This window comes from Coregonus clupeaformis, chromosome 10 (genome assembly GCF_020615455.1).
Source record: "Coregonus clupeaformis isolate EN_2021a chromosome 10, ASM2061545v1, whole genome shotgun sequence".
NCBI lineage: Eukaryota > Metazoa > Chordata > Actinopteri > Salmoniformes > Salmonidae > Coregonus > Coregonus clupeaformis.
Window position 1 is genome coordinate 64066134 of NC_059201.1, and position 23775 is coordinate 64089908.

At 47.7% G+C, this 23775-nt stretch overlaps 1 protein-coding gene across 2 annotated transcripts in view; it reads left to right on the forward strand.

Annotated features, from left to right (window-relative positions):
* Positions 1-23775, forward strand: part of LOC121562370 (receptor tyrosine-protein kinase erbB-4-like) — a 184752-nt gene that overhangs the window by 137331 nt on the left and 23646 nt on the right. Inside the window, exons 17-19 of one of the 2 annotated variants that reach the window (XM_045223179.1) lie at positions 10144-10266; positions 10538-10636; positions 12938-13120. In XM_045223179.1, coding sequence (XP_045079114.1) covers positions 10144-10266; positions 10538-10636; positions 12938-13120 — 405 coding nt within the window. Of the gene's footprint in view, positions 1-10143; positions 10267-10537; positions 10637-12934; positions 13121-23775 lie in introns of both variants that reach the window. The other variant, XM_045223180.1, reaches the window with a different exon arrangement.

Below are 23775 nucleotides of genomic sequence, written 5' to 3' on the forward strand. Positions count from 1 at the left end.
GGCACGGTGTTATGAGTGGATATGATGTGAATGATTTTACAGCATGTACACCTGAAAAGGATACGATCTCTTCACCGTATTTTCTCAACCTGTAAAACACTGACATGGTGTTGAACAAGATACAATACACCATGTGCTGCATCTTCTCTACACATCATAGTGTACTGTGTCAAAATGGAGTCTTCCAAACTGCTTAACGCCACACCTTAGCTTGCTAAACCTTGGACAGAATATTTAACTGAACCATAAAGTATACAAGTACCACAACATTATGCGTTCTCCATCTCCGATTGATTGAGCCTTGAGATGAAGTTGCAGGGATATATTACTAGACTGGAGAATACACTTGGTATTCATTGGAGGGGAAATTGAGGAGAGGATGGGAGACGGTGTGTGTGTGTGTGTGTGTGTGTGTGTGTGTGTGTGTGTGTGTGTGTGTGTGTGTGTGTGTGTGTGTACGCCCGCAGTTGACTTGGGCTCCCAGTTCCATTCCAAAACAGGAGCTGTCAGGGAGCGTTAGGATAATTTACAGGCGATACGGCAGTGTTATAGACAGCTGTCAGCCTGGAGACGTTTACAATCCCGCCTGCTGCAGCCCCACAATGCTGCCAGCACAAAGAGGCTGACGGAAGGACACGCACTCCATCTCAAACAGTCTGGTCAGTCTGGGGAGGGGGGTTGGGGGGGGTTAGAAAGAGGGGAATGGTGAGGGTCAGGGGGTGATGATCTGTGACTACTGCCCAGTCTGCCAAGCCCACTTATACACACACACAGATGGACACACACACACAACAAATTGAGGGATGGATACACACACACACACACCCTATGCCCCTAACACACACACTTTGAATACACCCCCACTCGCCTCCTCCCCACCTGGCCAGCATACTAGATAACCTGTGGACATCGTCTCGGAGTTGTTGAAAGACAGAATCATGAAAGGAGGGTTTTTGATGTGCTATGCTATCCAGCAGCCCTTCTCCTCTCTTATTCTGGCTGATGAAACACTGAGGTGTTTCAGAGAGAGCTGAGTGAAGTGATTGCACTATTGAAAACTAATGGTACAGTTAAGTCACTGGCCATGAATGGAGAATTTGGAAGATCAAACCTGTCTCCCTGTGGAAGGTTATAGAGCGAGAGACAGAGTGAGACAGAGAGGTAGTGAGCTCATGGGCTCCTGAGTTCTTCTGCAAAAAAATAGAATTAGAGTTGGATAAATGTAGATAAACTTGAATTTTTTTCGCAAGGACTTATACAGGATACTAACCTCAACATCAAAACCTTCAATCCAAATCCAAATTCCAGACCTAAAACCTTGATTTTGGACAAAATGACCTGAACGGACTATTACTACCAAGGACTGTCAAGAAAGAACTTCTAACAAACCAAAACCTGCAGAAGAAACACAGCGAAACCTGGAAATACCATCCAACACAAAACTGTGAGTGAGTGAGTAATATTCAGCTACTTCTGAAGCCAAAAAGTAAAATACAATAATCTATAGGTAATTTTGTTATATAAAGCTAAGTAAATAAGTATACTAAGCTACCAAGCTGCTAGGACAATACAGAACTGGCTGCAACCCACGATAGCCCTCCTGACAACCCCCACACATCCACTAAGGACACACAAAAGCCAGAGATTGTGCTCCTCATTGACTGAAATGGCAAATACATGAAAGAGGATCAACTTTTTCCCAAACACAAAGTGGTTAAACTCTGGTGCCCAAACACTAGGCATGCCCTGGAGCTGTTGTCATAATTCACACGGGCACAAATGACCTGAGGGCCCAATAGGAAAGGGTGGCCATGGCACTCAAGGGACTGATTGAAAGAGCTTCATCCACGTTCCCCAACGCACATGTGGTTATCTCCACCCTGCTACCATGAAAAGACTTTCACCCTGCCACCATACAGCGGGTGAATGCAGCATAATGTCTACCTGGCCCACCACTCCACCCTGGACTTGAACAGCCTTTACCACCAGGTCCACCTCTACATCGCAGCAATCCCAACTTTTGCCAGGACCCTGAAGGACGTCACCCTCAACCGTAGCCCCAGCACCTCACACAGGAGCAACAGAGCAACGGACACTCCGCCCAGACCAGTGTGACACCCTCCCAGACCTGCAAGACCCCCTCCTGAAGGACCTGCACCGAGAGAACCCACGCCAAGAGGACCTACACTCAGACCACAGCATCACCAGCCACACCTCAACCAGCTGAGACCACCCCAAACAAACCCTGGCCACACCCTATATAGCCCCCCCATATCAGACCTATGCCCCTTCTGCCCACCCCATGCCATCCACCTCTGCGGCAAGGACCTCAACATGACAGCAGGACATATGCCATGGCCGTGAGCAGAGCAACAGGCCCAACCCCCACTATTACACCCGTCCAAGCCCTATCCTGTGACCTAAGAGGTATGTATCAGATGCTCAACATGCTCTGTTCACATCTACTGTGATGGTCCGGTTCCTAAACCACACAAAAACAACTAGACACTATGGAACACAAAGCTTTTACTATCTCATCCTGGAATATACAAGGTCTGAGATCATCTGTCTTTGGCCTAAAGAGCAGGAACCCAGACTTCATCAACGAAATTGGAAATACAGACATTGTCATCCTTCAAGAAACATGGTATAGAGGAGACGGACCCACTGGTTGCCCTCTAGGTTACAGAGAGCTGGTAGTCCCATCCACCAAACTACAAGGTGTGAAACAGGGAAGAGACTCAGGGGGTATGCTAATTTGATATAGAGCAGACCTAACCCACTCTATTAAATTAGTCAAAACAGGAACATTTTACATCTGGCTAGAAATTAATGAGGGAATTATCTCAACAGAGAAAAATGTCCTCATGTGTGCTACCTTTATCCCCCCAATAGAATCCCCATACTTTAACGATGACAGCCTCTCCATCCTAGAGGGGGAGATCAACAATTTCCAGGCCCAGGGACATGTACTAGTCTGTGGCGACCTAAATGCCAGAACTGGACAAGAACCTGACACCCTCAGCACACAGGGGAGAAACGCCTACCTTGAAGTGACAGCATTCCCTCCCCCATTTTCCTCCCTAGACACAACTATGACAACATAACCAAAAAAAACGGGTCACAACTCCTGCAGCTCTGTCAGACGCTCGGTATGTACATAGTCAATGGTAGAATTCTAGGGGACTCCTACGGTAGGTACACCTATAGCTCATCTCTTGGCAGTAGTACTTTAGACTACTTTATCACTGACCTCAACCCAGAGTCTCTTAGAGCGTTCACAGTCAGTCCACTGACACCCCTATCATATCACAGCAAAATCACAGTCTACTTGAACAGAGCTATGCTCAATCATGAGGCATCAAAGCCAAAGGAACTGAATAATATTAAGAAATGCTATAGGTGGAAGGAAAGTAGTGTGGAAATCTACCAAAAAACAATTCGGCAACGACAAATTCAATCCCTTCTAGATAATTTCCTGGACAAAATGTTTCATTGTATTAGTGAAGGATTAAACTTAATTGTAGAGAATCTAAACAGTATATTTGACCTCTCAGCTTCCCTATCAAATCTAAAAATGTCAAGCAGACAACCTAAGAAAATTAACAACAATGACAAATGGTTTGATGAAGAATGCAAAAACCTAAAAAAGAAATTGAGAAACCTAACCAACCAAAAACATAGAGACCCAGAACACCTGAGCCTACGCCTTCACTATGGTGAATCACTAAAACAAACAAACCAAAACAAAGGCAAAGTCTTCTCATGCTTTGTTGATTTCAAAAAAGCTTTCGACTCAATTTGGCATGAGGGTCTGCTATACAAATTGATGGAAAATGGTGTTGGGGCAAAAACATACAACATTATAAAATCCATGTACACAAACAACAAGTGTGCGGTTAAAATTGGCAAAAGACACACACGTTTCTTTCCACAGGGCCGGGGGGTGAGACAGGGATGCAGCTTAAGCCCCACCCTCTTCAACATATATATCAACGAATTGGCGAGGGCACTAGAACAGTCTGCAGCACCCGGCCTCACCCTACTAGAATCTGAAGTCAAATGTCTACTATCTGGTGCTTCTGTCACCAACCAAGGAGGGCCTACAGCAGCACCTATATCTTCTGCACAGAGACTGTCAGACCTGGGCCCTGACAGGAAATCTCAGTAAGACAAAAATAATGGTGTTCCAAAAAAGGTCCAGTGGCCAGGACCACAAATACAAATTCCATCTAGACGCCGTTGCCCTAGAGCACACAAAAAACTATACATACCTCGGCCTAAGCATTAGCGCCACAGGTAACTTCCACAAAGCTGTGAATGATCTGAGAGACAAGGCAAGAAGGGACTTCTATGCCATCAAAAGGAACATAAAATTCGACATACCAATTAGGATCTGGCAAGAAATACTTGAATCAGTTATAGAACCCATTGCCCTTCATGGTTGTGAGGTCTGTGGTCCGCTCACCAACCAAGAATTCACAAAATGGGAAAAACACCAAATTGAGACTCTGCATGCAGAATTTTGCAAAAATATCCTCTGTGTACAATGTAAAACACCAAATAATGCATGCAGAGCAGAATTAGGCCTATACCCTCTAATGATAAAAATCCTGAAAAGTAATTATCTTTTAGTTTTCTCATGATTTGGTTGGGTCTAATTGTGTTGTTGTTGTTGTCCTGGGGCTCTGTGGGGTCTGTTTGTGTTTGTGAACAGAGCCCCAGGACCAGCTTGCTTAGGGGGCTCTTCTCCAGGTTAATCTCTCTGTAGGTGTTGGCTTTGTTATGGAAGGTTTGGGAATCGCTTCCTTTTAGGTGGTTATAGAATTTAACGGCTCTTTTCTGGATTTTGATAATTAGCGGGTATTGGCCTAATTCTGCTCTGCATGCATTATTTGGTGTTTTCCGTTGTACACTGAGGATATTTTTGCAAAATTCTGCATGCAGAGTCTCAATTTGGTGTTTGTCCCATTTTGTGAATTCTTGGTTGGTGAGCGGACCCCAGACCTCACAACCATAAAGGGCAATGGGTTCTATAACTGATTCAAGTATTTTTAGCCAGATCCGAATTGGTATGTCAAATTTGATGTTCCTTTTGATATCTCCTCTCTCTATATAGCCTCTCTTTCTATCTCCTCTCTTTCTATCTCCTGAGTGGCGCAGTGGTCTAAGGTACTGCATCTCTGTGCTTGAGGCGTCACTACAGACCCCCTGGTTCGATTCCAGGCTGTGATTGGGAGTCCCATAGGGCGGCGCACAATTGGCCCAGCGTTGTCCGGGTTTGGCCGGTGTAGGCCGTCATTGTAAATAAGAATTTGTTCTTAACTGACTTGCCTAGTTAAATAAAGGTACAATTAAATAAATAAAATCTCTAACTCCTCTCTCTCTCTCTCTCTCTCTCTCTCTCTCTCTCTCTTTCTATCTCATCCCTCTCTATCTCCTCTCTCTCTATCTCTCCTCTCTCTATCCCCTCTCTCTCTATCTCCTCTCTCTCTATCTCCTCTCTTTCTATCTCCTCTCTCTCTATCTCCTCTTTTTCTACCTACTCCCTCTATCGCCTTTCTCTCTATCAATTCAATTTAATTTAAGGGCTTTATTGGCATGGGAAACATATGTTAACATTGCCAAAGCAAGTGAAGTAGGTATTAAACAAAAGTGAAATAAACAATAAATATTAACAATAAACATTACACTCAGAAGTTCCAAAAGAATAAAGACATTTCAAATGTCATATTACGTCTATATACAGTGTTGTAACAATGTGCAAATAGTTAAAGTACAAATGGGAAAATAAATAAACATAAATATGGGTTGTATTTACAATGGTGTTTGTTCTTCACTGGTTGCCCTTTTCTTGTGGCAACAAGTCACAAATCTTGCTGCTGTGATGGCATATTGTGGTATTTCACCCAGTAGATAAGGGAGTTTATCAAAATTGGGTTTGTTTTCTAATTCTTTGTGGATCTCTGTAATCTGAGGGAAATATGGTGCAGCTCAGTTTCCACGTCATTTTGTGGGCAGTGTGCAAATAGCCTGTCTTCTCTTGAGAGCCAGGTCTGCCTACGGCGGCCTATCTCAATAGCAAGGCTATGCTCACTGAGTCTGTACATAGTCAAAGCTTTCCTTAAGTTTGGGTCAGTCACAGTGGTCAGGTATTCTATCTCCCTCCTCCCTCCCTCCATTCAACTCTTGAATCACTTTTTTTTTTATCTCTCTTTATCTCATTTATATTTATATTCCTTTCCTCACTCTTCTAAGGCAAGGGGCAGATGCATGAAAGTACAAGGTCTAAGGCTTTTTGAAGTCAGAAAGAACAAAAACAAATTGCTTGTCTTAGAGACTGTGTGGAGCTACCGAGGCCACTCCCAGATTACTCTTTGACCCCTGATCCCTGTCCGCTGGAGCAACACTAATGGGTTTAATTGGTCCCCTGTGCTTGCTCTGTGTGCTCCACCTCCCCTTCGTTCAGTGCCAAGGGGCCATTTCAGCACCAAAGGCTAGAGTGGGCCGGTGGACAGCTCCCTTACTGGATTTCAAGTCAGGCATTAGATTTTCAGTCCCACCGGACAGCCCCTCACTGTTGTGGACTCCTAGCCTTTCTACAGGTTTACTGGGAAGGATTTTTCTTTCTTTTGCTTTTTTCTATTACTCTCTCTCTCTCTCTCTCTCTCTCTCTCTCTCTCTCTCTCTCTCTCTCTCTCTCTCTCTCTCTCTCTCTCTCTAGTTTGATCTGTTTTTTTGTTAATTCTTTCCAATGTGTCAAGCAATTCTCTTTTTGTTTTACATTTTACATTTTAGTAGACGCTCTTATCCAGAGCGACTTACAGTTAGTGAATACATTATATATATTTTTTTCATACTGGCCTCCCATGGGAATCGAACCCACAACCCTGGCGTTGCAAACGCCATGCTCTACCAACTGAGCTACATCCCTGCCGGCCATTCCCTCCCCTACCCTGGACGACGCTGGGCCAATTGTGCTCCGCCCCATGGGTCTCCCGGTCGCGGCCGGCTACGACAGAGCCTGGATTCGAACCAGGATCTCTAGTGGCACAGCTAGCACTGCGATGCAGTGCCTTAGACCAATGTGCCACTCGGGAGTTTCTCATGATTTGTTGGGTCTGATTGTGTTGTTGTCCTGGGGCTCTGTGAGGTCTGTTTGTGTTTGTGAACAGAGCCCCAGGACCAGTATGCTTAGGGGACTCTTCTCCAAGTTCATCTCTCTGTAGGTGATGGCTTTGTTATGGAAGGTTTGGGAATCGCTTCCTTTTAAGTGGTTATAGAATTTAACGGCTCTTTTCTGGATTTTGATCATTAGCGGGTATCGGCCTAATTCTGCTCTGCATGCATTATTTGGTGTTTTTCATTGTACACAGAGGATATTTTTGCAGAATTCTGCATGCAGAGTTTCAATTTGGTGTTTGTCCCATTTTGTGAATTATTGGTTGGTGAGCGGACCCCAGACCTCACAACCATGAAAGGCAATGGGTTCTATAACTGATTCAAGTATTTTTAGCCAGATCCTAATTGGTATGTCGAATTTTATGTTCCTTTTGATGGCATAGAAGGCCCTTCTTGCCTTGTCTCTCAGATTGTTCACTGCTTTGTGGAAGTTACCTGTGGCGCTGATGTTTAGGCAAAGGTATGTATCGTTTTTTGTGTACTCTAGGGCAATAGTGTCTAGATGGAATTTGTATTTGTGGTCCTGGCAACTGGACCTTTTTTGGAACACCATTATTTTTGTCTTACTGAGATTTACTGTCAGGTCCAGGTCTGACAGAATCTGTGCAGAAGATCTAGGTGCTGCTGTAGGCCCTCCTTGGTTGGTTGACAGAATCACCAGATCATCAGCAAACAGTAGACATTTGACTTCAGATTCTAGTAGGGTGAGGCCGGGTGCTGCAGACTGTTCTAGTGCCCTCGCCAATTCGTTGATATATATGTTGAAGAGGGTGGGGCTTAAACTGCATCCCTGTCTCACCCCACGGCCCCGTGGAAATAAATTTATGTTTTTTTTCTAATTTTAACCGCACACTTGTTGTTTGTATACATGGATTTTATAATGTTGTATGTTTTTCCCCCAACACCACTTTCCATGAATTTGTATAGCAGACCCTCATTCCATATTGAGTCAAAAGCCTTTTTGAAATCAACAAAGCATGAGAAGACTTTGCCTTTGTTTTGATTTGTTTGTTTGTCAATTAGGGTGTGCAGGGTCAATACGTGTTCTGTCATACGGTAATTTGGTAAAAAGCCAAATATGACATTTGCTCAGTACATTGTTTTCACTGAGGAAATTAACTAGTCTGCTGTTAGTGATAATGCAGAGGATTTTCCCAAGGTTGCTGTTGACGCATATCCCACGGTAGTTATTGGGGTCAGTAGTTATTGGGGTCTCTCTCTCTCTCTCTCTCTCTCTCTCTCTCTCTCTCTCTCTCTCTCTCTCTCTCTCCTCATTTTTCTCACAGATAGTGGAAAACCTTATTTTATGGTTTGGGGGGATTGAGTTTGTTGTTGTGGTTGTTGTTGTGTTGTTGTTGTTGTTGTTGATTCTGTAAATGCCACATCTCAAGCTCTGCATGTGCACTGTTGTGCAATGAGGCTTGGTAAAATCTATCATCCTTCTCCAGTGCTGCGCTGCTCCAGTACCTCATTTGGCACAGGCAGGCTGGGTTATTCTCCAGTGGAGTGTTTGCGTGTCTGTTTGTGTGTGTGTGTATGTGTCAGAGAGAGGGCTCAGGGCCGTGATAGAGTGGTAATATGTGCAGACGGTGAGAGGGCCATGCTGTTGTTGTTCATTAGGACCAGGACTGGACTGGAGGGCTGCTGGATAACAGAGAGAGTAAATGAATAGAACTTGCCTCTCTCTCTCTCGCTCTCTCTCTGTCCCCAGTCCCTGAGTACTTATTCTCAAGCACACACACACATACACAGGCATGGATGTACGCACACACAAACACACACACACACACACACTGAAACACAAGCAGGCACATGCACACACACACACACACACACACACAAGCTCACACACTGTGCATGTACACACAAACATGATCTCTCCCTCTCTTTCAATTTCTTCCTCTGTCTCCTCTCTCTCTCTCTCTCTCTCTCTCTCTCTCTCTCTCTCAATTCGCTCTCTCTCTCTCTCCCTCTATCTCTCTCTCTATCTCTCTCTCTCTCAATTCATTCTCTCGCTCTCTCAATTCACTCTCTCTTGCTCTCTCTCTCTCCCCTCCCTCCCTCTCCTTCTCTCTTTCATTCAATGCTACTGTTGGCTAACTTCCACAAGCGCTAACTCAGGGCTTACATGCTAGATCAGAGCACATTGTAATGACTGTGAATGACACTGAATGTGTGTAGTTTGGCATTGTAAAGCCGTGGGCAATGTGATGGACTCTGCTGCCCCAGTGAACGTCTCAGTGATCCTGTCCTGTTGATGCTTTTAGAGCCTACTGCACCTGACTGACTGAAGTATGGTCTCAGTAATCACACACACACACACACACAGCGAACAGAGAGACACACACAGGAACAGAGACACACACACACAGCGAACAGACACACACACACAGGTACAGAGATACACACACACACAGCAAACAGAGAGACACACACACACAGCAAACAGAGAGACACACACACACACACAGGAAGAGAGACACACACACACAGGAACAGAGACACACACACACACACAGGAAGAGAGACACACACACACAGGAACAGAGACACACACACACACACACACAGGAAGAGAGACACACACACACAGGAACAGAGACACACACACAGCAAACAGAGAGACACACACACACAGGTACAGAGACACACACACACACACAGGAAGAGAGACACACACACAGCGAACAGAGAAACACACACAGACTGACAGATATATGGTCTCATTATGGTGTTTGATGACCGATGCTGAGCTGGTTGATTATGTCGGTGATAAACCTATATGAAGGACCCTGATAGGCTGATTGGCTCATTAAGATATGTATTGATTGCTCATCTGATGGAGTTATTGACTGTGTGTGTGTGTGCGTGCCTGTGTGTGTGTGTGTGCCTGTGTGTGTGTGTGCCTGTGTGTGCCTGTGTGTGTGTGTGTGTGTGTGTCTGTGTGTGTGTGTGTTCCAGTTGGTGGAGCCCCTGACCCCTAGCGGCACGGCCCCCAACCAGGCCCAGCTTCGCATCCTCAAAGAGACGGAGCTCAAGAGGGTTAAGATCCTCGGCTCGGGAGCCTTCGGCACAGTCTACAAGGTACGGTTGATTGTTCCCCTGTTTGTGAGTGCGTCTTTCTTATTTTGCATGGTTCTGTCCTGATATGACGGATGACAGTGTGACTTTGCTGCGTTTCAATGTCAGTATGTGTCAATGTGTAGAGACTGTCTTTTTTTCATTATTTCTGACATTGCTTCCATTCTCTGAGATTGTATGAAGGTTCGTGTGTCTCCATTCAGTTTGTCGATATGTATGTAGGAGTGTATGTTTACCAGTTGTAACGCAGGCTGTGTGTGCCTGTGTATTTCAGGGTATCTGGGTCCCAGAGGGTGAGACAGTGAAGATCCCAGTGGCCATAAAGATCCTGAACGAGGCTACGGGGCCCAAAGCCAACGTGGAGTTCATGGACGTGAGTATTACCTCACAACTGTGAATGTGTGTGTGTGTGTGTGTGTGTGTGTGTGTGTGTGTGTGTGTGTGTGTGTGTGTGTGTGTGTGTGTGTGTGTGTGTGTGTGTGTGTGTGTGTGTGTGTGTGTGAGTGTGTGCATGTGTGTATGTTGGCTTATCTGAGATATTAGTTGAGCTCATTCCATCTTATAAAACCTTATGAAATGACCTCAGTCTAGTCAGGTTGGTCAGTTCATCCCAGAAACACCTCTCCCCCAGCTTAATGCCTGACATGTAGTCTATCGCACCGGATCTGTTAACATCACCAGGCGTTTATATGGCATATAGCCTTGTCTGGATCACTGGGTAGAGGGTATGTAGGGAAGAGGATAGAGGGAGAGGGGGGAAGAAGCCCTTGACTTGCCTTTGAGCCAAGCCTGGGTTGGGGGTAGGATGGAAGATGGGGTAGGGGATAGAGAATGGGGTAGGATAGAGAAAGGGGTAGGATGGAGGATGGGGTAGGATAGAGGATGGGGTAGGATGGAGGATGGGGTAGGATAGAGAATGGGGTAGGATAGAGAAAGGGGTAGGATGGAGGATGTGGTAGGATAGAGAATTGTGTAGGATGGAGGATGGGCTAAGATAGAGGATGGGGTAGGATAGAGGATGGGGTAGGATAGAGGATGGGGTAGGATAGAGGATGGGGTAGGATAGAGAATGGGGTAGCATAGAGGATGGGGTAGCGGATAGAGGATGGGGTAGGGGATAGAATGTGGGGTAGGGGATAGAGGATGGGGTAGGATGGAGGATGGGGTAGGGGGTAGAGGATGGGATAGGATAGAGGATGGGGTAGGGGATATCAAGCATGCTGGTTGGAGAGAGAGGCATTTTGCCAAACCTAATTGAAAAGCCCCATCCTCCCTCTCTTCTACCTCCTTCCTGTCTCCCAGTGGATGGTGTTGGACATCCAGAGCCCACATGGCTCCCCAGTTTTTAAACAGCAATCTAAAAGCAGGCCCACAGGCTGCCACTGGGACAGTTAGAGCCAGACTAGGAGCCAGCAAGCTGTTCTCCCTCACACACACACACACACACACACAGACTCACACACACACACACACTCACACACACACTGCTTAGCATCATTCACTGTCTGGAAGTGTGTGTGTGTGAGTGAGTAGTTTGGAATAATGAATGTGAATGAATGATTATATTAACAACTCTTTATTACTCATGAACACACTCATCAACTGAAACACACACGCACACACACACACAGCTTTGCATCCCTGGGGGCTGTGCCAGTCTATCCCTGGGGCTGTACCAATCTATCACTGGGGCTGTGCCAGTCTATCCCTGGGGCTGTGCCAGTCTATCACTGGGGCTGTGCCAATGGGGGTGTGGTGTGTGTGTGTGTGTGTGTGTGTGTGTGTGTGTGTGTGTGTGTGTGTGTGTGTGCGTGTGTGCGTGTGTGTGTCGGTGTGTGTGTATGGGGAAGCGGAGAGGTCAGGCGGCTGGTAATGGAGGTCAGGGCTCTGGACGATGAGAGAGAGACCCAAACAGACATTCTCCTGTCACACACCACCTCATAGCCTAGTACTGAAGCTCACTCCCTTTAAACAACTGTCAGAGCCTCCTGTCACACAAAATAGACTCATAAAGCCACTTGTTTTCTTCTGTGTGAGAGTATCGGTTCAGACTTCCACAGCACCTGCCTGGCCACAACCATCTCTGGCTGTACTCTGGGCTTGTATAATGTGCTGTAGTTTTATGAAGTGGAGATGTAATGCTGCTACTTTACACCAGTGTTAAATCATGGCTCTGTCAGTGCCAAAAGGACCTCTCTACTGCCTGCTCTTTGCCGGGATTAATCTACTCTCCACCGCTGAGCCACTCTCACCTCCTTTAGAATCTAAATTTAAAGGCCCTTCATCTATCAAGCCCCGGCAGCCTCAAAATACTCTGCTCTTTGTGCAGAGATAGTACCAGACACGCAGGCCTTGTGTGTAGCTAGAGGGTAGATAGAGGGAGAGATAATGGTGAATGGGTGTCGGTCAAAAGTGTGTGTATGTGTGTGTGACACACACACGCACACACACACACACACACCCTGGCGTTCTCTGTACACTACACTACACTATCAACACCCATCACCATAGCACTTGCATTTCCACGTCCACATGTGTGCACTTAGCTGTTTGCTCCATATACTCCCTCCCTCCCTCCCTCCCTCCCTCCCTCCCTCCCTCCCTCCCTCCCTCCCTCCCCCAGTGTACTGTAAGATTCCCCCAGGCCTGAGTCTCTATCTATCCCCACCAGGAGGCTCTGATTATGGCCAGCATGGAGCACCCCCACCTGGTCCGTCTCCTGGGGGTCTGCCTGAGCCCCACCACCCAGCTGGTCACCCAGCTCATGCCCCACGGCTGCCTCCTCGACTACGTCCACGAACACAAGGACAACATCGGCTCCCAACTGCTGCTCAACTGGTGTGTCCAGATCGCCAAGGTAGGGTGCCACTGGGGCTGTCTTGAGGGAGGGAGGGAGGGTGTTTGTGAGTGTGTTTGCGTGTTTGGTCAGTGTTCAGCGACAGACGCAGAGATGTGATAGTCCATCGTCCCATTGTGACATAAGCTACATGGCTCTGAGAGCACCATCCGCGGGGACGCACAGCGGACCGCGCACCTCCCCAAAATTCACAACCATCGTGACTCCACGTACACGTCCTCTATTCATTTGAATGTATAACAGTTGGAAAAATTGCTTGAGCCACACTGAGAATTAAAATGAAAGCCAACGGTCCAATATTCTAGAGCACGGCTGTGCGTACGCGTACACATTTTGGACTCTGATAGGCGCTTTATGTGTTTGTTGGTGTGTGTCTGTGTGTGTGTTGACACTTTTGTATGTGTTCGTATTTGTCTTCACTAAACAAACCTTGGACTATTTTTCCTTTTCTGACTGATGACTTTTGAGGAGACTATTGACATTTTCTACACATAACTTCACACACGATCCCTGATCAATGCGGTAACATTAGCTTTTACGCTTGTGCTGAATTAGCTTGATTCCTCTTACCATAGAACACCATGGCTATACCTGAGGAATGCTATCACTCTAAGCCAATCAGTCATTCCTTCATTCCTTACAACACCATGGCTATACCTGAAGAATGCTATCACTCTATGACAATCAACCATTTCCAATCCAGAACCCCAGTCTCCTAAAATAATAACCTCTCTCTCAATATGAATATCACCAGTTCTTTACCAATAAGTGACAGAGTCCAGAACCCCAGTCTCTCTCTCTCTCTCTCTCTCTCTCTCTCTCTCTCTCTCTCTCTCTCTCTCTCTCTCTCACTCACTCACTCACTCACTCACTCACTCTCTCTCTCTCGCTCTCTCTCGCTCTCTCTCTCTCTCTCTCTCTCTCTCTCTCTCTCTCTCTCTTTCTCTCTCTCACATCTCTCTCTCTCTCTCACACTCTCTCTCTATCTCCTCCCACTCTCTCTCTCTATCTCCTCCCACTCTCTCTCTCTCTCTCTATCTCCTCCCTCTCTCGCTCTCTCTCTCTATCTCCTTCCTCTATCTCCTTCCTCTCTCTCTCTCTCTCTCTCTCTCTCTCTCTCTCTCTCTCTCTCTCTCTCTCTCTCTCTCTCTCTCTCTCTCTCTCTCTCACTCTCTCTCTATCTCCTCCCACTCTCTCTCTATCTCCTCCCTCTCTCTCTCTCTCTCTCTCTCTCTCTCTCTCTCTCTCTCTCTCTCTCTCTCTCTCTCTCTCTCTCTCTCTCTCTCTATCTCCTCCCACTCTCTCTATCTCCTCCCTCCCTCTCTCTCTCTCTCTCTCTCTCTCTCTCTCTCTCTCTCTCTCTCTCTCTCTCTCTCTCTCTGACTCTCTCTCTCTCTCAGTCCCTGACACTGTATCAGGTATGGTTTGAGTTCCACTATTAGAGCAGCATTAGACAGGCTTGCACCACCTCACGCGCAGGCTTACAGTCTGTCAGTGATAAGAGGCCTGCAGGCTAACGTGCTGCTATCGCCGGCTAGCTCCGATTCCCTCCACTCCCTGTGATGGATGATTTCAATGAGCTTGAGGAACAGATTACTTAAGCAGGTACTTATTGCCGTAATTGGATTTGATTTAACTTGTGGTGGGGAGAGCGGCTGGAGAGCTGGGGTAAAGTGTGGGAGAGGGAGAGGGGGGTTGTAGGGTGGACAGGGAGGAGACGACCCTTACAATTACGGCATTCATTTGAATAGGGAGGATGGCATCCATATTAGGCTGAGGATTGAGGATGTCCTAATATGGATGACGTATGTACCATTCACCACTCAACCACTCCCCATAGAGGAAGGGACAAGAAAGGAATGGTCTGGTTAAGCGTAAGCTTGTATCAGGCTAAAGACTGTTCTGGCTGGAAGCATTTGATAGCATTTGATAGTTTTTGTTAGTGTTTGATATTGTTTGTTGGGTTTGTTGGGTTTATTGGGTTGATCAGGTGAAAATCTTTTTTGGAAAATGGTAATGTAATGAGGTGAAGGTAGCCTGCTGTTGTCACTGATTCTCTGATAGACTGTTTTAAATCAGCCAATAAATCAATGAAGTAATTTGTAACACAATGCTTTGCATACTCAGTCATTTACCCCCACATGTTGTGGCCAACAGTGGGAACAGTGACTGAGAAACTGAAAAAAAAACGTAAGTCAGAAACCTAACCTTAGATGATCCTCCCACCCTCCTCTGGCTTGCTGTACATAATTCCAGAGTTAGAATGTCCCTCAAGGTCAAACTGAACTGATTATCAATCTCATTGGCCACCTCTTCTTGCCTCAAGGACCTTCTGGATCCATCTATTTGTGTTTCTCTCCTCAAACATCCCAATCACACACACATTAACATACGCCCGCACGCCCACACACACAGCCCCCCCCACACACACACACACATCTGTGGATGTGAGCTGACTCAGCTGGTTTTTCTCTCCTCCAGTCGGACACAGCAGAGTGGATCATTGGTGCTGTAATGGTGGGGTACCCTGCAGAGAGAGAGCGAGAGAGCGAGAGAGCGAGAGAGCGAGAGAGAGAGAGAGAGAGAGAGAGAGAGAGAGAGAGAGAGATAAATATATACTGGGAATGTTAAAAAAAAGTGTACACATTAACATCAATAAGCTCTAAATTCCGTTCTCAGAACATGAAGTAAACGTTCCCTATTCACCCACGACAGCGTGGCTTTCCATCATCAAGTTTGCTGACAACACCATGGTCGTAGGCCTGATAACCAACAACAACGAGTCAGCCTATAGGGAGGATTGTGGTGCCAGGACAACAACCTCTCCCTCAACGTCTGCAAAACAAAGCAGTTGATTGTTGACTTCAGGAAGCAGAGGAGGGAACATGCCCCAATCCACATCAACGGGACTACAGTAGAGAGAGTCAGTAGGACATCACCAAGGACTTGACATGGACCAACAACACCACCACTTTTGTAAAGAGGGCGCAACAGTGTCTCTACTTCATAAGACGGCTGAAGGAATTTGGCATGCCACCCCGGGTCCTCTCCAAATACTACCGCTGCACCATCGAGAGCTTCCTGAACGGTTGCATCACGGCCTGATACGGGAATTGTTCCGTCAACGACCGCAAGGCCATCCAGCGGGTGATGAAGACAGCACAGCCCAATCACTGGGACCGATCCTATCCAGGACATTTACTCCAAACAGTGCCTGAGGAAGGCACACAGCATCATCAAGTACCCCACACACCCCAGCCACGAGCTGTTTTCTCGCTTACCATCGGGGAGACAGTATCAGAGCATGAGGTCTGATACCAACAAGCCATTAGACTGCTGAACTGGACTGACCACCTGCTCTGATTCTCCACACCTTAGCACACATGCACTCACTCACACACACACCCACACAGACATACACACATCCACACATCCACACACATTTACATTCATGCTACACACACATCACAACTGCTGCTACCAGACTCTTATTATGATTGCTAAATACTGCACAATTTAAACACTTGCCTCCCAATCCCCCCTTCCCCAAAACACGTGTAAATATTATACTTATGCTAAAATGTTTCTTCTATTTTACGGAGCCATTTACTTTATGTTGGTATTCTTATATTTTATTATTTCTTATTGTTGTTGCATTGTCGAGAAGGAAGCTGCAAGTCAGCACTTTGTTGGACAGTGTATACCATGTGTATCCTGTACATACGACTAATAATACGTATATCTTGAAACTAGAAACATAAAAATCTCAAGAAAACTGTAGTGATGCTCAGAGAACGTTCTAAGAATGTTATTTAAAAAAACATGCATTCCGTTCTCAGCATCAACAAAACTCTCTCTGTCCTCTATCTTGTTAAGTGTGTTCAGGAGTGTTGGCCGCGGCCACTAAATGGCCACACCTGATCTTAATGAGTGCTTGTTTCCTTTGAAATGGGGTCTGTTTGAATAGTCAAAACAAACAGCTTTGTATGCGTAAAAAAACATTGCATGCTAGCTCCATCCTGGTGGCGCAGTGGAACAATTCCAAGGATAGAGAAGAGAAGATAATTGGTTTGAATCTCACTGATGGTGTGTCACAATAAAAAATAAATGTGTTCACATGATTAATGCCTAAAAAGTTAATTTCCATGTGTCCTGTCTGTGCTTGGAGTTTAAAAAGTCTTACTGAAACATTCAGTGAAAGTTTTAAGAAAGTTATTCAAAAACCTCCAAATAACCTATAATTTCCGTTCTCAGAGCATTAATAAAACATCCTAGGAAAACTTTAAAGGAACCAGAGTAAAACATTTTCAGAACCTCGGCAACCTAAAAATAAGCGTTCCTAGAACAGGCGAAATGTTCATGCCTCCCTCCAACCCTCCCCCTCTCTCTCCCCCCCCTTTCTCTCCCTCTCTCTCTCTCTCTCTCCCCTTCTCTCTCTCTCTCTCTCTCTCTCTCTCTCTCTCTCTCTCTCTCTCTCTCTCTCTCTCTCTCTCTCTCTCGCTCTCTCTCCCTCCATCCCTCCCTCACTCCCTCACTCCCTCCCTCCCTGCCTCTCAACCTCTAGTCCTTTCCCTCTCACCCTCTCTTCCCTCCATCTATCTCTCCATTCCTCCCTCCATCCCCACCCTGGTGGCCAAAAGGTCAAAGACTGCTCTAATTCTCTCATTAAAGGCTGCTGTAGTCTGTCCCCATGAGGCCCAGCGACTGTCTCTGTGCTGCCTGACTACAAACTGAGAGCTAAAAATAGAGAGTTTAAAAAGAGAGAGTTAAAAACGTGTGTGAGATTAGATTATCTGAGAAAATATTAAACACCCAGTACAGGGAAGTTTCCAATGCATAAAATAGACTGTGGATTAACTAGGCGTTTGTGAAATGAGGCAACGGGTGACGGGTCTCCCTCTTGCTCCAGTCAGCCTTTCCCATTTCAGAGTGGAATAATATTAATGGAATAATTAGGTTTGGATTAATTGTAATGAGGAAATCAATCATTGATTTAAACATGGTGGTGGAGATGGTGGTGTGACTCAGCTCCCTCTCTCTCTCTTCCATGCTTCATGGGCACAGTGCTGATGGAATGGACTCAATCTCTCTGTCCCACAGATAGGCCTACTAAGGGGCTGGGGCTAGGGAAAGGACTGGATCTGGGGCTTGGAAACAAAACCAGGCCTCCATGCTAACTTCCTCTAGTTAGCATAGCAGCACATCCTCCATGCTAACATCCTGTAGTTAGCATAGCAGCATATCCTCCATGCTAACTTCCTCTAGTTAGTGTAGCAGCATATCCTCCATGCATACTTCCTCTAGTTAGCATAGCAGCATATCCTTCATGCTAAGTTCCTCTAGTTAGCATAGCAGCATATCCTCCATGCTAACTTCCTCTAGTTAGCATAGCAGCATATCCTCCATGCTACGTTCCTCTAGTTAGTGTAGCGGCATAGCTTCCATCTGCTGCATCTCCTGTCCACCACCTTACTTACTTTCACTATCAGCACATGCACATCCTCCCTCCTCTCTCCTTCCTCCTCCCTCTACCTCCTCCCTCCTCCCTCCTCCCTCCTCCCTCCTCCCTCCTCTCTCCTCCCTCCTCTCTCCTCTCTCCTCCCTCCTCCCTCCTCCCACCACTCTCCTCCCTCCTCCCTCTACCTCCTCCCTTCTAACCTCCTCCCTTCCTCTCTCCTCCCTCTACCTCTTCCCTTCTCCCTCCTCTCTCCTCCCTCCTCCCTCTACCTCCTCCCTTCTCCCTCTACCTCCTCCCTTCTCCCTCCTCTCTCCTCTCTCCTCTCTCCTCTCTCCTCTCTCCTCTCTCCTCCCTCCTCCCTCCTCCCTCCTCCCTCCTCTCTCCTCTCTCCTCCCTCCTCCCTCCTCTCTCCTCCCTCTACCTCTCCTCCCTCCTCCCTCCTCCCTCCCCTCCTCCCTCCTCCCTCTACCTCTCCTCCCTCCACCTCCTCCTTCCTCCTCCTCTTCTTTGATTAGTCAGTCAAAAGTAAAGTACTGTATATACTCCTGACTTTTTGCCAGTGATCTCTGATTTGTGTTTGTGGAGGGTGTGTGTGTAGGATTTGGGGGGGGTGCATGCGTGTGTGTGTGTGTGTGTGTAGGATTTGCATAGTGCTGTTGGCCCCTCAGAGGGTTGGCTCCCCATTAACTCAGTGGTGGATATCCAATCTGCTTGGGCTTACAGGCCCCTCGGTGTCATAGTACCCAACTCTCTGTGTTCTCTCTTCTCTCTCGTTCTCTCTCTCTCTCTCTGCTGAGTAAACACATCTCCTTCGGCCTCATTAGCACTGCCTTAAGTCCTTCCTCTACTCCACCCCATCCCTCCCTCCTGCCCTCCATCTCTCCCTCTGTTGCTCCCTCGCTTCTTCTCTAACCTTCGTTCTTCATCTGATCTCTCTCTCCCGCTCAGTCCTTGAATCCAAATGAGTACACACACACACACACATTAATATCCACACACACACACACACACACACACACACACCTACCCACCCACCCATCTGTGTCAACATTGGGTTGCTGAGTTGGGATATTTAATTTGACAATTTCTCTCTCTCTCGCTCTCTCTCTCTCTCTCTCTCTCTCTCTCTCTCTCTCTCTCTCTCTCTCTCTCTCTCTCTCTCTCTCTCTCTCTCTCTAACACTATAACTGTATAGCATTATATGATATAGCATAATAACCACGTATCACCAAAACGTTACTTGACATATTATGTGAATTTGAATAGGTGCACTTGATTGAGCTTGCCCACCGTGCTGATTAGGCAGAGTGTTCCCTTTCAGAACTATACCAATGGTCCTATAGGGTGCAAACTCTGCCTATCCCATGTGCTGGGTGAGCTAAATCAAGTGCACCCCATTCACAAACAAGGCAACACATGGCCCTAGCCTCTGAAGAGCCCTCTCCTCCCCCCAGTCCAAACCCACTAAACTGAAGCAACCAGCTGTTGTTGTTCCAAAACAGATTATCAACTCTGAATCTCACCAGAAGACTTATGGGGAATTATATTACCTATAATGCAGTAACCAAAAAACATTCCCTGCTATGCTTGGTGGCTGTACATCTAACAGTACAGAAAAATCTCCCTTCACGGATGTGTTCCATCCCCATGTGAGTGTGTGTGTTACCCAGGGGTGTGTGTGTGTGTGTCTGCTGACACCACAGAATGATAGAGCATCTCTTCATCTCAGAGAGGGGAGGGGGAGGGGGGAGGATACATTGATAAGCCCAGGATCTGTCTAATTATACTGTAGGATCAGCCGGCCTAATGGATGCGTGAGGCAGGGATTTCCACTGGCACAGCCACGGATTCAGAGGTGGGATTGAATCGGTCACCTCTTCTCCAAGTCCATTTCAAGAGAATATACCAGCTCGAGTGCAGGTGTACAGTATGTGCGCATTAAAGACGAATGTAAGCTATTGGAAATATAGGAATTTCAAGACACTGCGGTTTCAGATTTTGTTGACTACACCAGAAGAGCCACGGGGGTCGTTAATGCTTAATTAATATGCGATTATGTTTCATTGGATGTAGTTGGAATGGTGGAGCACTATGTTGTTGAATTGGAGAAACTGTTGGAACGTTTCCCTGTGGTGTTGAAGTGTAACGATCCCGGCAGTCTGAGTCGGGTCCTGTCTGGTGACTAGTTTTTCCTGTTCGTGATCTCCAGTTTCCCGAGGGTTCGGGAACGCTCCGGGGAGATCTCTTGTTTTCCGCACCTGCATCCCATCAGCAATCTGCACACCTGGTCCTGATCATCACCCTTCTTAGGCTCTGGCCTAACATCCAGTTCCTGCCGGATCGTTAGCCATGAACAGTATGTTTGTCAGTGTATCAGTCTTGGAGTTTCTAGCGTTAGTTTTGTTGTTTTGCACCCTGTTGGCTTGCCGTGTACTTACCTCCGTTTTGTTCTGTCTGCAGTCTCTCACCCGGAACCTTCACCCAACCTCTGCCTGATGGTCGGCGGCTGCCGAGCCATTTCTGGACCTACCACTGCACCCTCAACAACCCATCCACGCCACCCGCTCTGTTCCCTGGATTATTCAGCCTCACTCGGGAGTCGGTTAAATAAACACTCACCTTTGTCTCAAAGTACCTTGTCCTGGTCTGCTTCTGGGTTCTGGCTTAGTAAACCGTGACAGAGTGCTACGGTATTCACCAAGCTAGACCTACGCAATGCGTATCACATGGTCCGGATCAGAGAGGGGGACGAGTGGTTGACGGGTTTCAATACACCGATGGGTCACTTCGAGTATCAGGTGATGCCGTTTGGACTGACCAATGCTCCAGCGGTATTCCAGAGTATGGTGAACGACGTCCTGAGAGATATGATCGGTCTCTTTGTGTTTGTTTACCTGGATGACATTCTGATCTTCTCGAAGGAACCCACCGACCACGTCCAGCACGTCCGGCAGGTTCTGCAGCGATTGTTGGAGAATCGCCTGTTCGTGAAGGCCGAGAAGTGCGAGTTTCACGCCCACACGACATCCTTTCTCGGGTACATCATCTCCAGGGGAGAGATTAGGATGGACCAGGAGAAGGTTAGAGCGGTTCTGGAATGGGCCCAGCCCGGTACGAGATTGCAGCTCCAGAGATTTTTGGGGTTTGCGAATTTCTACCGCAGATTCATCCGGGATTACAGCCGTGTGGCCGCTCCGTTAACTGCCTTGACTTCCAGTATCAGGACCTTCAAGTGGAATCCGGAGGCGGATCGAGCGTTTCTGGATTTGAAGAGGCGATTCACCAACGCACCGATTCTCTCTCAACCGGACACGGCCCGTCAGTTCGTCGTTGAAGTGGACGCGTCTGATGTGGGAGTTGGCGCCATCCTGTCGCAGCGATGCTCCACGGACAGTAAACTCCATCCCTGCGCCTACTACTCTCGTCGCCTGTCGCCTGCGGAGAGGAATTACGATGTGGGTAACCGGGAGCTTCTCGCGGTGAAACTTGCCTTGGAGGAGTGGCGCCACTGGTTGGAGGGGGCGGAGCAACCGTTTATTGTCTGGACTGACCACAAGAATCTTGCTTACGTGCAATCGGCTAAACGTCTCAACTCCCGTCAGGCCAGGTGGGCGTTGTTTTTCGGACGATTCAAGTTTTCCCTGACGTTCCGACCTGGATCTAAGAACGGCAAGGCGGACGCCTTGTCCCGGATGTTCTCCAAGACGGAGGAGAGTGGGTCCAAGACCGAGACAATTCTCCCCCCGGAACTGCGTCGTGGGAGCAGTTAGGTGGAAGATTGAGGAGGAGGTGCTGGCGGCCCTTCGGACTCAGCCCGGTCCCGGTAACGGTCCACCCGGTCGGTTGTTTGTGCCTGAGTCGGTTCGTCCTGCTGTCCTCAAATGGTCCCACGCCAGCAAGATGGCTTGTCACCCTGGCGTGGCTCGGACAATGGCGTTTCTTCGCAGACGTTTTTGGTGGCCTGCCATGGCCGAGGATACTCGGGGGTTTTGTTGCTGCCTGTCCAGTGTGTGCGCAGAATAAGAGTACCAATCGGCCCTGCTCTGGACTACTTCACCCCCTTCCTATTCCCCGGCGACCATGGTCGCATCTGGCCCTGGACTTCGTCACTGGGTTGCCCGCTTCTGAGGGGAACACGGTCGTTCTGACTATCGTGGACAGATTCAGCAAGTTCGCCCACTTTGTGCCTATTGCCAAGCTTCCCTCTGCCTCGGAGACGTCCGAGATCCTGGTTAGGGAGGTTTTCAGGGTCCACGGTTTGCCCAGTGATATCGTTTCCGACCGTGGCCCTCAGTTTACCTCTGCTGTCTGGAAGTCCTTCTGTTTGGCCATTGGAGCTACAGTCAGTCTCACATCTGGTTTTCACCCCCAATCCAATGGTCAGGCGGAGAGAGCCAACCAGAAGATGGAATCCACGCTACGCTGTCTGGTCTCTTCCAACCCCACCTCCTGGGTCTCTCAGTTGCCTTGGGTTGAGTATGCCCACAATACTCTCCCTACATCTGCCACTGGGATGTCTCCCTTCCAGTGCCTGTATGGCTACCAACCTCCCCTGTTCCCTTCTCAGGAGAAGGAGCTCTCAGTGCCTTCTGTTCAGGCCCATATTCGTCGTTGCCACCGGACCTGGCATCGGGCCAGAAAGGCACTCCTTAGAGTTTCGGACCGGTATCAGCTCCAGGCGAATCGTCGCCGGATCCCCGCTCCCACCTATACCATCGGAGATAGGGTTTGGTTGGCCACACGGGATCTTCCGTTACGGACTGAGTCTAGGAAGTTGTTACCGAAGTTCATTGGTCCGTTTGTGGTGGAGAAGGTGATCAATCCAGTGGCAGTTCGACTCAAACTACCGAGGACGCTCAGAGTCCATCCCACCTTTCATGTCTCCTGCCTCAAGCCTGTCTTCCTCAGTCCTCTGTTGCCTCCTCCGCCTCCTCCTCCTCCTCCTCGGATGATCGGAGGTGGTCCTGCCTACACGGTGCGTCGCATCATGGATTCCAGACGGCGGGGCCGGGGTTTCCAGTATCTCGTGGACTGGGAGGGGTATGGACCTGAAGAGAGGAGTTGGATTCCGCGGCGACAGGTCCTAGATGCTGACCTCATCAGTGACTTCTACCGCCTCCATCCTGGCGCTCCGGGGAGTCCGCCCGGTGGCGTTCGTCGGAGGGGGGGTACTGTAACGATCCCGGCAGTCTGAGTC